Source organism: Eptatretus burgeri, chromosome 11 (genome assembly GCF_056783735.1).
Source record: "Eptatretus burgeri isolate ZD-2024b chromosome 11, Ebu_testis_v1, whole genome shotgun sequence".
Lineage (NCBI taxonomy): Eukaryota > Metazoa > Chordata > Myxini > Myxiniformes > Myxinidae > Eptatretus > Eptatretus burgeri.
Window position 1 is genome coordinate 9632517 of NC_140971.1, and position 14284 is coordinate 9646800.

The 14284-nt window shown below is 47.2% G+C and overlaps 1 protein-coding gene across 1 annotated transcript in view; it reads right to left on the reverse strand.

Annotated features, from left to right (window-relative positions):
* ARHGAP39 (Rho GTPase activating protein 39) overlaps nucleotides 1–14284 on the reverse strand; it is a 49274-nt gene that overhangs the window by 3663 nt on the left and 31327 nt on the right. The window contains 8 exon segments of the mRNA XM_085845160.1: nucleotides 5–174; nucleotides 312–403; nucleotides 821–946; nucleotides 5994–6067; nucleotides 6325–6398; nucleotides 7128–7220; nucleotides 7824–8010; nucleotides 8245–8457. Of these exon segments, the coding sequence (XP_085701286.1) occupies nucleotides 5–174; nucleotides 312–403; nucleotides 821–946; nucleotides 5994–6067; nucleotides 6325–6398; nucleotides 7128–7220; nucleotides 7824–8010; nucleotides 8245–8457 (1029 nt within the window).

The following is a 14284-nucleotide window of genomic DNA, read 5'->3' on the forward strand; positions in this document are numbered from 1 at the left end:
AGACCTGTAGAAATCTGATGAGGTAGGCCAACACGAGGCGGTTCACCTCAGGAAGGGCATGGACCAGTGCTACGGCTGTCTCTGGGCTGTCATAGTGAGAAACACAGCGCTGGTAGCAAGAACTCAGGATCAGCGGTTCCTCCAACTCCCGGTACCATAGTTTCAGTAGAGATGCTGCGCATGTCATCGATGGGCATTTTCAGATGGCATACAAAACATGAGCCAATCAGAGGTGAAGATCATCAGGAAACCAACAACATTGATACCAATTGGCTGGCAAGAGTCAAAACACTTTGGGAAAGGAGGCTGACCTGGTACGTGTGGGTCTGAAAGGTCACTGGGAATGGTCCACTGGTCAATCTTCACCTTGAGGGCATTCACCTCATCAATGTCACCAGACATTCTGTCCAGAAATGCATAATTGTTAGGTTATTGATGTCATGAACAACATCCACAATACCATTAACTCAGGCCAAAGGTGGTTTGGCTGGCTTGGCCGAGTAATGAAAGTAACTCTATTTAATGGCTGCTGTGAGCATGCTTACATTGAAATATGTGCTGCGACATTAGTTATATTAGACAATTATTTTATTAAATGACACAGTCCTGAAGTTATCTACGATTAATCCACACCCTGCTTGAAGAGGAACGCCCATCCCAGCCCTGCAGATTACACGCAGGGCGTACCGATTGTCATTCATGTACAATGGCTTTTCAGAAAGCTCCTCGCACATCCAAGAGAGAAGCAGCTGAACATTGGAGAAAAGAGGGAAACAACAATTTGGATAATCGTTATCTGTGGAGCAGGTTGAGGAGTCACCTGAAGATGCCCTCAGTTTGGGCTCCACGTAGTTCAAGGACCTTTTTTGAGAGGGTAGTCTGAACCCAGGGAAGACAGCGTTGAGGAAAACGAGTGGCTTGCAACTGCATCACCTCCTGCAAAGAGCTGGAAACACACAGGTGGGACAAAGGCAGATATCACTGATGTCTCATATATCGGCAGACGTCACTTACATGCATGACATCCACATAGACATCCCCAAATAGAGAAAACCCACCAAACGACCTAACCAGTACAGAATTCCCACAAAACATGCAAACAGCACAGGAAGCCATCACAAAGATTCAAGAATAGCAAACTAACAAAAAAAAAAACACTTAACCGGTACAAACAGCCACAAAACCACCCAACCAATACAACACACCATCTGGGCAACCCTCCCATCTACTTTCTTAACAAACCTCTTGAGGAAGTTCAGTCACTCAAACTCCTGTGTCTCACTATCAGCCATGATCATTCTTGGGCAAACCACATTTCAAAGTTGGCCTCCAAAGCCAGCCGCCAACTGGGTATCCTTGATCATACAAGGTCCTTCATTGGCACAACTGAACTCCTACCCACTTATGTCATTCATTGTCAGCTTGAAGGAGTCATGCTCTCCCCGATGGGTTGGCATCCCGACCTCACATCTTGCTCAGCTTGATGCCATGGAAACCAAGGCCTTCAAGATCATAGGAATCTCCTGCGATGAACTCGAGTCAATGGGCTTATCACTTTCACATGACAAACAGGTCGGTGGTCTCTGTCTTCTACCGCCTCCTTTCAGGTCTTTTACCCTTTGCTCTTTCCATACCCTCCCACCCCCAAGGTATTTGCAGGGTGCACATGGTCCACTATTCACACCCATCTGGTGAAACTCCCAAAATCCAGGATCACTGTTCACCTTCGCTCATCCGTTCTTCTTTTTTTCTCGCTTGTGGAACCAACTTCAACATTCTCTTCAATCTCATTCCACCCTCCAGGTCTTCAAGACAGCAGCTCACCGCCATTCAGATAATCCTCGTCCAAAACCATGATCTTTCCTATCCCCGTTAACCCCCCACCCACCCTGCGCCAACACCCCGAAGCCCACCTCCTTCCACAGGTCATTTTTCCGTACCGAAAGTCTGCTTCTGTATACATTATGTCGACCCCATGCGTCCTCCCCAACCCCTATGTCCTCTCCACATCCCTTCTTTGTCCAAGTCTCCCTATCATCTGGCATTCAACCCTGCTGTTGATTACTTACCATTACTGGAGTGATAAATTACTATTTATCATGATGTCACTTCATTTTGTGATGTGTGTGTGTGTATACATACATATATATTTATATACACACACACACACACACACACACATAGTGTTACTGTTGTGGAAATTCAAAGAACACCATTCAGGTTCCCCAGAGGTCAGTTATTTCGGTAAGTGTGTGTTCCAGGTTAGAATTCCCCACCAATGTATAACGGGATATTATTCGTGTGCCGGGCAGTGCATTTTTGAGGTCGTGTTATTCTTTTCTATCTTTATTTTAACAATAACAACAACACCAACAACAACGACAACCCACGGCCGCGTTTGACGGTGATCTCCAACACGGCCGCATTTTGACGGTGATCTCTAACACGGCCGCGTTTGACGGCAAGATCGGATCAAAACGGCGTTATCCTCTGAAAGAGCTGGCCAATCGGAAGGAGAGGGGCGGATCCAGTATGGGTGAAGGTTCAAAGGTGAAAGGAAGGAGGGCACTGATTTTGGGTGGTAAGCCCAGAGTGACCCCTCCCATTGGGGCTATAAAAAGCTGCGTTCGCCGCGAAGAGTTCGGTGTTGTTGGAGTCCGGAGAGTGTTGAAGTCCGGAGAGGTGGAGTGAGCGCTTCAGTTGGGCGCTGGACTTCGTGGCTTGCAGTCGGCGGTGGGAGTGGAGAGGCACCCCGTTGGGAGCTGGAGAGTTCGGAGTTTGGGCAGTTGGTTCGCTGGGGGTTTGCTGGCACAACCAGGAGGCCTGAGTCTAGACGCATTCACTCCTCCAGCGTGTCGTCGGCTATACCAGGCCGCAGTGGAGGCCGGACGACCAAGGGAGCCAGTCGGAGCTCGGTGGTCCGGGCAAAGACACCGAGGGTCGCCGAACCAGGACCCAGCGAGTCACCACGAGGGTGGCCAGGTAGCCCGCCCGGTCTCTCGGAGCCCCTTCGGTCATCCCGGCTCCGAGTAATTATAAAGGCGCACGAGCCCGGTTCTTTCTTTCTGGGGTTTTGGATGAAAGTCTGTGGCGCCTTGTCTACCTAAGTAGAACTGATTAAGTGCATGATTGTGTACATGATAATAGGAATCGGCTGTAGGTTTTTGCTCGTGTCTTGTCCCTGAGTCCCCATTGCTTCATTGACTGCTTACGTGCCGAGTAGAAATAAATACCCCTATTGTTTGAATGTTAACTTGATCATTGGGTCACTTTCTGCCATTAACTGCCATGATGCGTTTGGAATATTAGCTGGCTGATTATAAAGCCGATAAAACGTACATCTGGTCCGACGGGACTTGGCAATATAAAACCGCTCGGCAATCGCATACGGAACGAGCTGCTTAAGCGGCTCGTTTTTGTGCAGGCCCCGTCGAGGTATAAACTCCTGGTATCTCTGTCTGCGCGAATAATTAGGTGCATCGACAATTCGGCGATCGACCCTGTAGCGCGTGGACAGAGGGATTGGCTGGTTTATGGTGTGTTTAAAACACCCGCAGCTGGGTTTCGGCGTTGATCCGGAAGCTACGACGAGATTGCTCGTTCGGCGGGCGTGCACGGCCGCAATTGGGCTAAGGCGGTCGTCCGCATGCCGAACGGGCGGAAATCTACAACAATATATACAGGGGGCTGCAAAAGTAGGTATACAGTAATGTAAAACAAAACGTGCGCACAAAACGTATTTTATTGATTATACAAGCATATCAATAATAACATACCAATAATAAACATATCAATAATAAACATATTAATCTAGTATTAATGAATGAATTCTTGTATTAAATGAATCGTAGCACCACTATTATAATACTGGTAATACTGGTATAATCCTGACTGTATACCTACTTTTGCAGCCCCCTGTATATATATATATATATATATATATATATATATATATATATATATATATATATATATATATATATATATATATATATATATATATATATATATATATATATATATATATATATATATATAAAAAAAAGCCTGGTGTGGGCGCAGTGGTTAGGGCAGTGGCTTGGGATCCAAAAGGTCCTGAGTTCAAGCCCCGTTGGTCCACTGAATTAATACACCAGGGGGTTGACTCAGCCTGTCATCCTTCCGAGGTCGGCAAAATGAGTACCAGTATACTGGGCCGGTGTATACCCTGGTTAAAATAGGTATACCATATCCCTTGTCGTAAGAGGCGACCAGGGTTGCGTCAGGAAGGGCATCCGGCGTAAAACATGTGCCAAATCACTATGCGGATCATACGGATGATCCGCTGTGGCGACCCCTATCGGGAGCAGCCGAAAGAAGAAGATATATATATATATATATATATATATATATATATATATATATATATATATAAATATATATTTATACATATATATATACACACACACATGTATACACACACATATATGTGTGGCATATATTTTGTGCCGTGGCTAACAATCCCCCTGTCTAGGGCAGTGGTCACAAACCAATTGCACTGTGGCATGTGTAGAGGAGAAAACCGTAAGTCTTTGTACCACCAACACGTTTGCAAAATTTAGTGGAGGTCAGCCCAGCCCAGTATTTCTATGATTTTCAGATGTACACACACACACACACACACACACACACACACACACACACACACACACACACGCACACACACACACACACACACACACACACACACACACACACACACACACACACACACACACACACACACATACACTTTGTGATTTGATGTGTGTTTGTGATTTGTGTTTCAACCCTTCCATCACCCTTAGACCCAACACAAAATAAAACACCAAACTGCGAGAGAACACCGACAAAACACCCAAATGATATAGAATACCCACCAGACACACAACTGGTACAGAACACCCACAAAACACCCAAATGGTGCAGAATACCTACAAAACACCCAAATGGTACAGAACACCCACAAAACACCCAAATGGTGCAGAATACCTACAAAACACCCAAATGGTACAGAACACCCAGAGAACACCCAACTGGTGCAGAACACCCACAAAACACCCAAATGGTACAGAATACCCACAAAACACCCAAATGGTGCAGAATACCTACAAAACACCCAAATGGTACAGAACACCCAGAGAACACCCAACTGGTGCAGAACACCCACAAAACACCGAAATGGTACAAAACATCCACCAAACACACAACTGGTACAGAACATCCACAAAACTCCCAACCGTTACAGAACACCCACCAAACACCCGACTGTGACAGAACACCCACCAAACACACAACTGGTACAGAATACCCACAAAAACCCAACCGTTGCAGAACACCCACCAAACACACAAATGGTACAGAAGATCCACAAAACACCCAAATGGTACAGAACACCCACCAAACACCCAAATGGTACAGAACACCCACCAAACACCCAAATGGTACAGAACACCCACCAAACACCCAATTGGTGCAGAACACCCACAAAACACCCAAATGGTACAGAACACCCACCAAACACCCAAATTATACAGAACACCCACGAAACAATCAGCAGGTAAAACAAAGCTGCAAAAATATCAAACCGATTGGTGCAGCATCACCATTAAAAGACACTTTCTACACTTCATACCCACAATAAATCAAACCCTTAAAAAGCACACCTTTAAAAACATCTGACCGGTAGGTTAAATGCATAAAAACACCTAATGGGAAAGTAACACTCCCATAAACATGTTATCAACATTGCAAATGAACAGATCCTCGTCTGTAGGTCTACACCAGGGGCCAAAATTTGGTGAATTATCTCTGCATTTTGGACATGTGTCTTTGCTGCACAATACCAAACTGTTTATCCGTTTCGACTGCTCTCATGCAATCCGGAGCAGGACCTCCTCAAGTCAAATTTTCACAGTCTTCCCCCTAATATTGTTCTCATTCTCAAACAGGTTAATCAGTCCAGTCCACCCCACCTTCCAAACATTGACGGGTTGAATATCGTCTCCCGTGCTTGCTCAACTTCCTCCAGAGTGGGCTTGCGCAGGCCCTGAAGGTGTTTGGGGATAACACCAGCAATGTGACCACAACCTTACATTAATTCATGGGATTTATTCTGCTGTCGGATTTATTGTTATGAATACATGTTTATTCGTTAGTAATACAATACTGCTGTTGTTGATAAACTGGAAGGAAAGCTCTAACCTAGGTTATCTTTTTAAAAATCAAGTGTTCCAGGTTATAGTTGTTGTCACATGTAACCTCAAAAAGGATAAATTTGAACTGACATAAAAGGAGACCTTTTACCTTCTTTCCGCCGCTCACCGCTACCTTCTGCAGTTTGCGGTAGCAGTACTGTGCATACGTACTCACTGGCACACCTGTGGAGGGATGTGGGGAGGGTGGGCTTTTCACTCCAGCACTACAGAGAACTCCGTGCTTGGTTGTACCGACATGTCAGGCGAGTCTTCGTAGGACTTTAACAAGCAATTGTCAAACGTAAAACAAAAGTTCCCACTGAACGCAAGTTTATGGAACACAAAATGTTTGCAAAATAAAAACAAAATGGATGAAAATAAATAAATCAATAAACGTCTGGATTCAAACTGAAAGATAAATCCGAGGTTCTTCAGTTGCTGAGAAGATTGAAATGGGTGACTTGGTAAATATTCCACCACAAAGGGAAGAGTCACGATTTGGGGATTGATAATGATTGTGAACCTTTTTCATTTGTTTGCCTGTACAAGGTTCACCTACGGACCCTGTATGTGTGAGTTCTATCCTCGTGATAATCGAGAGAAGGCAATAGAAGTATTGAGCAGGTGTACCGGCTAAATAAATTATATATATTGCTAAAAACAAATCGAAATGGTGGGTGCAACAGTGCAGGAAGGTTCTCTATGTGGAAATTTGAAATACTTTATGGATCCAACAAAATGGGTTATTTTTGCCTAATATTTGCCCATTCCAGGCGGACAATCAATACGAGGCTTTCCAGGAAAAATGCTTCAAATTTTTCCACCTTTCGCATTTTCTGGAGGAATAGAGCGTGAACATTTGGGGGGAAATAATAAAATACAAACATGGCCCCCTTGGCCCACAGCCGTTACCCTGGAAATCTCCTGCATCGCACTTTCGTTTCTTTCGCGATATTGATCTCTTCTTATTCCTCTGTTCCCAGTGTTCCTTTATCTTCTGTGTGACTGTGGAGGGTAGATGAGATGGGTGATGGAAAAAAAAAAGATGACAAGAAATGGAAAACAAAATAAAAGTATAAATCAAAACAAAAGATGCCTAAATGTTGTCAGCAGGCTTGTTGGTGCAAAAGGACAGGATGGGGGAAACCAGGAAGAGATTATGGAAGAATACCATGGAACAAAGCTGAGTGAACCAAGTAAGGTTGTGAAACATCTCCAGGTGTTTCTAATGGAATAATAAGAGCTAAACACCGTACGGGGGCAAGCGGCCTTTACTGGACGTTCATGGAAGGTCTGTTGAACATAACCGAACTGTTGGATGTAAGAATTTGGGAATAAGAATAACAATGTGGAGACAATAATTTGTGAAAGAGAAAGATGCAGAAAGAGACAGTGTTGGAGGTAGTAAGACCCAGGTATATAAGTTTGGGATGACTGAGGAGTCAGGGTGGGGTTCTAAAGGGACTGGACAGAGGAAGGGATGATGGCAGTGAAAAGGAGACAGGAATGCCTGGGAGACAAATTTAAAAATGAACATTTCTTTTCAGCGACATGCTCATCCTCCCATCATGTATTTCTTCTCTCTAAATTTGCTTCTCCTTCCTTTACCATAGACATCATGTGCAGAGTCAGTATGGCGGTAGATGTATCCTTCCAGGTAGCCGTGGAACTTTGGTGAGGGTGGGAAGAAGGCAAGGCAGATAGCCAGGAGTTCCCATCCTCGAAGCAGGCTTTCTGCACGTCCATTCTCTGTGGTTTGCTTACAAAGCTGGACAAAAACTTCATCTCGCAGACCCTGCAAGCATTCCCGCATAATCCCACAACAAAACATCATCGTCCCTTTTCACCCACACCTGATTCACCACATCCATCCAACATCTGAGTTCAAAGTTGCTCCATTTATACCCCAACATTCCATGTTCCTGTACATCTCTGTTCAACACATTCAGCAACTATGAGAGTTCAACCCTATAAAGTTGCGGTAGCTGGTCGATCATACAGGATACACCAGTATGTCCTCCCTGCTCACCTGTACGCTCCAGCCACGTCTGGCTACCTCCAGAGCAACAGTGGACCTCTCGAGGCGGCAACGCCGATCTCCCATGTACATCTGCACGAGGCGGAAGGTTTCACAGGCTTCCTTGGCGACTGCACGGTCCGCGGTTACAAGCAGTGGTTTTCGAATTGCCTCACCGCTCCACGCTAACAAGTTTCCAATGGACAGCTTCCTTCGAAATAGGCCCTGAGAAGTATCAAGAAAAAGGAATACCAAAATCAGCCAAAGAGAAGTTCACAAACTTTCTGATAACTCATCAATTACCAAATGTTCCATTATTAACATGATGCATAATGTGATGCTTGCCTGTCTGATGAGCTTGCAACAGAACTAAAAAGTTCAACAGAACAACAGAACTAAACAGAACCACTAAAAAGCTCCAAAAGGGATAGGTGGTAGTACCAAGTGGGTGGCTGTGAACAATCTACTACCTAACAATTTTGACATAGAGTTCTTCCATTGTTCAAGCTTGATGTTTAGGCCGCTTACGTTTTCCACATTACATCCACATACAAAGCAAGGATGGGTGTCATCATTATTATCCCACCCCCTCCCGGAGGGAGTGAGCGGGATATTGGAATCGTCCGGTTTGTTTGTCTGTTTGTTTGTCTGTCTGTTAGAAAATTTACGGCAAAACGGCTTTAGCAAACACTATCAAATTTAATCCACAGGTGGGCAATGAACCTTGGACGACACCATTAACTTTTGGGTCCAATTGGATCAAAGGCCAAGGTCAAGGTCACGAAAAGATCAAAATCGTTTTTCGCTCATAACTTCGTCAAAAATGATCTGATTTACTTCAAACTAAGCTTATAGTGAACCTTATTCTATTTGTCACTTATAATCCTACCCATTCCGAAAGTGAAAAATGCATATTTGTGAAGATCGGTAGGGTCCGAAGTTTTGGGGGTCATGGCCATCGGTCAAAATTACAAATTTTCCATTAAAGCTAAAACATGGTTACGAAGTCAGGAGTCAGGTCCAGGTCAGGAAGTCCTGACTCCAGGTCAGGAAGACCTGGAGTCAGGTCAGGTTAGATCTATGACCTGCTACAGGTACCATGTAAACCTGTACTAACCTGTTCCATGGTCGGGTTGTCGGTGACTAAACCGTCTCCCCCACCAGGTTTTTCTGGTGAGGAGGGTGTTTGGATATGGACACCCAGCAGGATTAAAAACAAAACCTGTCAAAGGGCGGAGGAGCTCCTTGTGAGCCAACGGCCATCCATATCGAGTGCCCAACTGTGTCTGCGGACGTCCTCCTGCAGTTGGGTTACTTTTTTATTAGGAGGTTGGTGGCAGGATTTGCACTCCGGCCACCGTAAAACCCTTCATTCCGCAAAACGCAAAAACGCAAAAAAATATGAAAACCCACTCCGTGGGAGTACCTCCTGTGCAGCTTCCCTTTGAATGGCAGCTCACCGGATGATGGGATTGGGGCAAAGCCTTCAGGACCCCCAATCTTTGATGATAGGAGGGAAACCACGGGGTAACATCCCTGGGTCAGATTGCGGGAGAGTGTGTCGGAGTGGTGCTGAGGTGTCGTCCACCAGACGGCGGTCTCCTTGGGTTAACCTGAGGCGGTCCCTTCGGGTGGGTGCCTGGAATGTCCTATCCCTAAGAGAGGATGATCACCTGTCCCTGTTATAATCTGAGCTCAAGCGTTTGGACATCGGGATTGCAGCACTCTCTGAGGTTCGGAGACCGGATTGCGGCGAGATAATGATGGGTGGTTACACCTACTATTGGTCTGGTCGCTCTGATGGTTACCATACCCAAGGAGTTGCTGTAGCTGTGTCCAATAAGCTGACCCCAATGAAAATTGAGGTAACACCGGTCAACGAGCGTATTATGAGATTAAGGATTCGTCACTCCTTAGGTGTCATTTCCCTGGTCTCTGTTTATGCTCCGACTGAGGCGAGTGATCTCACCGTGAAGGATGCATTCTACGCCACGCTCGAGTCTGTGGTTGCTCAGTGCCCCAGACTAGATATACTTTTGTCTTGGGGGATTTCAATGCATCGACTGGAACTGATAGGGATGGTTATGAGGTGTGTGTTGGTCCCCATGGGTCAGGAACTATGAACTAGAATAGCACTAAGTTCCTTGACTTTGCAAGAAGTCATGGACTTAGGGTGGCTGGTTCATGGTTTCAGCGCCCACAAGCTCATCGCTGGACTTGGTATTCCAACGCTGGCGGTGTGGCAAAGGAGATTGACCATGTCCTCACTGACGGTCGTTGGAGGATGATCCAGAACTGCAGGGTCTACCGGAGTGCTCAGTTCCTCAATACTGACCACAGGCTTGTTGTAACAACTCTAAAGCTGCACCTTAAATCCTGGAGAATGGTACCATCCCAGCTTAGGCTGGATGTTGGCAAGCTCAGGGATGAGAGAGTAGCTGAGGAGTTTGCGAACAGGCTGAGTGGACACTTGGGGGGTCTGGGTGCTTTGGGGGGTCCTGAAGAGTTGTGGAGCGCCTTCAAGACCATCGTCCTTGATGTTGCCAGTGGATGTCTTGGAACTCACCGCAGGGCAAAGAAGAATTTTGTCTCAAGGGACACTGGATACCATTGACCAGAGTCGCAGGGCCAGGCTGAATGACAGAGCTGAGCTGTTCAGGGAGCTGAGGCGTAAAACTGTACGTGCACTGAGGGTGGACAAGCAGGCCTATGTGCGAGGAATCTGTGAGGGGGTAGAGCCTCACCTGTGGACAGGTGATTCTCGTCCCGCTTACAGGGGAATTCGCGCATTGCGTTCATCCAAGCCCATCCCTCGGAGCACTACAGTTAGAGCAGAGAGTGGTAGGCTCTTGACAGAGGAGTCTGAAGTGAAGGCCCGCTGGGCCGGTTACTTTGAGCGGTTGTACCAGGCTGATCCCCCAACTGTCGAGTTGGACGTCAAGGGTGTTACAATCCCTGTTGCTGACCCGCAAATCAACTGTGGTCCACCATCGCTTGTGGAAACACGGGCTGCGGTGAATCAGTTGAAACGGGGCAAAGCTCCAGGGATCTGTGGCATCCATGCCGAACTTCTCAAGGCTGGTGGAAATGCTGCACTCGTGTCGTTGCATGCAGTTTTGTGCTCTGCCTGGAACACAGGCATCATCCCAACTGATTGGAAAAGGGGCCTTGTTGTTCCTCTCTGGAAAGGGAAGGGTGATCGCCAAGACTGCAACAACTACCGAGGGGTGATGCTGCTCTCAGTGCCGGGCAAGGTCTTTGCACGGATAATTCTTGATAGGGTTCGCCACCATCTGCTTGAGCACCAGCGTCCAGAGCAGTCAGGCTTTACACCAAAGAGGTCAACGATCGACCGTATCCCTGCACTTCGTGTCCTCACCGAACGCAGACGAGAGTTTCGGCAGGGGCTGCTTGCAGCCTATGTTGATCTCTGTAAAGCGTTCGATTCAGTGAATCGGGATGTCCTCTGGAGGATTCTTGGTCTTCGTGGGGTGCCACCAAAACTGATCGATCTGATGTCTGAACTCTACTCTGGTACTGAGAGTGCTGTGAAGTGTGGTGGTACCATCTCTGACTTATTTCCAGTTGTTACTGGAGTTCGTCAGGGATGTGTACTTGCCCCCACACTTTTCAACACTTGTATGGACTGGATTCTAGGGAGGATGTCGGAGAGATCAAGCTGCGGTGCATCGTTTGGGAATGTCAAGATCTCGGACCTTGATTTTGCAGATGATGCAGTCATCTTTGCGGAGACTTTAGATATCCTTTTAGGGGCCCTCGAGGTGCTGAATGAGGAGTCGGAGCCGCTGGAATTACGGGTTTCTTGGGTCAAAACTAAGATCCAGGCTTTCGGTGACATCTTGGATGCTGCTGTCCTGTCTGTGTCTGTTTGTGGTGAGGATGTTGAGGTCGTGGAGAGATTCACTTACCTTGGCAGTGATATTCCTGTCTCTGCTGGCTGTGAGTCAGAGGTCAATAGACGTCTGGGTCGGGCCTGGGGAGTCATGGATTCACTGGATCATGGGGTGTGGCGCTGCGGGTACCTGTGCGGGAGGACGAAAGTCCGAGTCTTCAGGTCCTTGGTACTTCCAGTCTTGCTCTATGGATGCGAGACTTGGACTCTGACCAAGGATCTGAGACGGAGACTTAATTCCTTTGCTACCAGGTCTTTTCGGAGAATCCTTGGCTATCGCTGGTCGGATTTTGTGTCCAACGAGCGGTTTCTGAGAGAGACTCGGATGAGATTTGTTACCTGCATAGTCCGTGAGTGTCAGTTGCGGCTGTATGGACATGTGGCTCGTTTTCCTGACGCTGATCCTGTTTTTTTTTTGTTTTTTTTTTGTATACCTTGGTCGAGGCTCGTATGAGAGCTAACACACAACTCACAGCAAGGAGGCATGAGACAAGAGGGGCGGGAGTGGAAGGGACAAAACATTGGGGAACAGACACAGGTGAACTGTGGAAGGGAGAGGGATGGGGATGGGACGGGGAACATGGCGAGGGGAAGATGGACATTAAAGGGACTTTCAGGAAGGAAAGCAGGAGAATTGAAGGAAGTGGGCTTGGGTGGATTATCGGGGGTAGAAAAGATCGAGGATTTGGATGGGGGAAGATAAGAGGTGGTGGTGAACAGCTGTTTTGAAAGCCTGAAGGGAAGAATGGGAAAGAATAGAGTGAGGAAGTTTATTCCAAAGGCGGGAAAAAAGAGGAATGAAAGAGTGAAGATGAGCAGTGATTCGTGATTTTGGTAGTTTTACCAGAAGGGGGTTGTTGGCGGACCTTGAGCGCCCTGTGGAAATGTGGTGGGGACAAATCGCAGAGAGAGCAGGGGGGCAAGGCTGGAGAGGAGTCGGTAGAAGACAGAAAGACCACCGACCAACCTGCGGTGATTGAGTGAGAGGCCCAAAGACTCAGCTTCATTGCGGGAGATGCCAATGATCTTAAAAGCCCTGGTTTCGACAGCGTGAAGTCGAGAAAGGTGGGAGGCAGGAGCACCAGCCCAGAGGGGAGAGCAGTACTCCATCAGGCTACGGACAAAAGCTTTGTAAGTGGTCAGGAGCTCAAGAGGGCCGAGGAAGGACTTTGCACGACGGAGGATTCCCAGTCGGCGACTGGCTTTTGAGGCAAGGTTGGAAATGTGACTTTCCCAGGAAAGGTCATGGCAGATAGTGAGACCCAGAAGCTTGAAAGAAAAGACTTCTTCCAGAGGATTGTTGAGAAAGTGGATGGGGGGGGTTTGTAAACGGTCCTTTCGAAGAGACATAGTGAGAGTGTGAGATTTGTCTGGATTGAAAGACATGTTCCACGTGTTGGACCAGTTTGTGATTTTATCCAGATCTGCAGTGAGCGAAGAAGCTGCTGCTTGCCGGTCTGAGGGATGACAGATGGTACGGCAGAGGGTGGAGTCATCGGCAAAGAGAAATAGAGGATTTTCCAGAGAGTCTGAGAGATCATTGATGAAAACCAGAAAAAGAACAGGGCCCAGAACGCTACCTTGAGGAACTCCAGCCTGCACAGGAAGAGGGGATGAAAGAACTCCATTTAGGGCCACACGTTGACTGCGACAGGAGAGGAAGTCTGCGAGCCATGAGTGGAGATGGCCTTGAATACCATGGGAAGAGAGTTTGGTGAGTAGGGCAGGGTGCCAGACTGTGTCAAAAGCACGTGATATGTCCAGGGATATGGCTCGGATTTCCTGTCTGGCATTGAGGACCTCCATCCATTGATGGGAGAGCAGTAGCAGCATATCTAGGGTAGAGTGACCTGGTCTGAAACCAAATTGATGATTGGAAATCAAGGAAATCAAGATTGGAAATCAATCAAGATGATTGGAAATGTTCACCAGATTCTTTCAGCGAGGGAGTCTCATGAGTGGAGGAGGCCAGTGGGCCGACCACGTGCCTCGTGGTTGCAGCAGGTTGACCATCATCTCAAGGAGATGGGGATGGGCCTGGCATCTGCCTGGGGGATGGGCAGACGGAGGCCCCTGCAGTACCGGCGGAAAGTGGATGCAGCGACGCGCTGTTCTGGCACATGCTCCCATACCTGACCC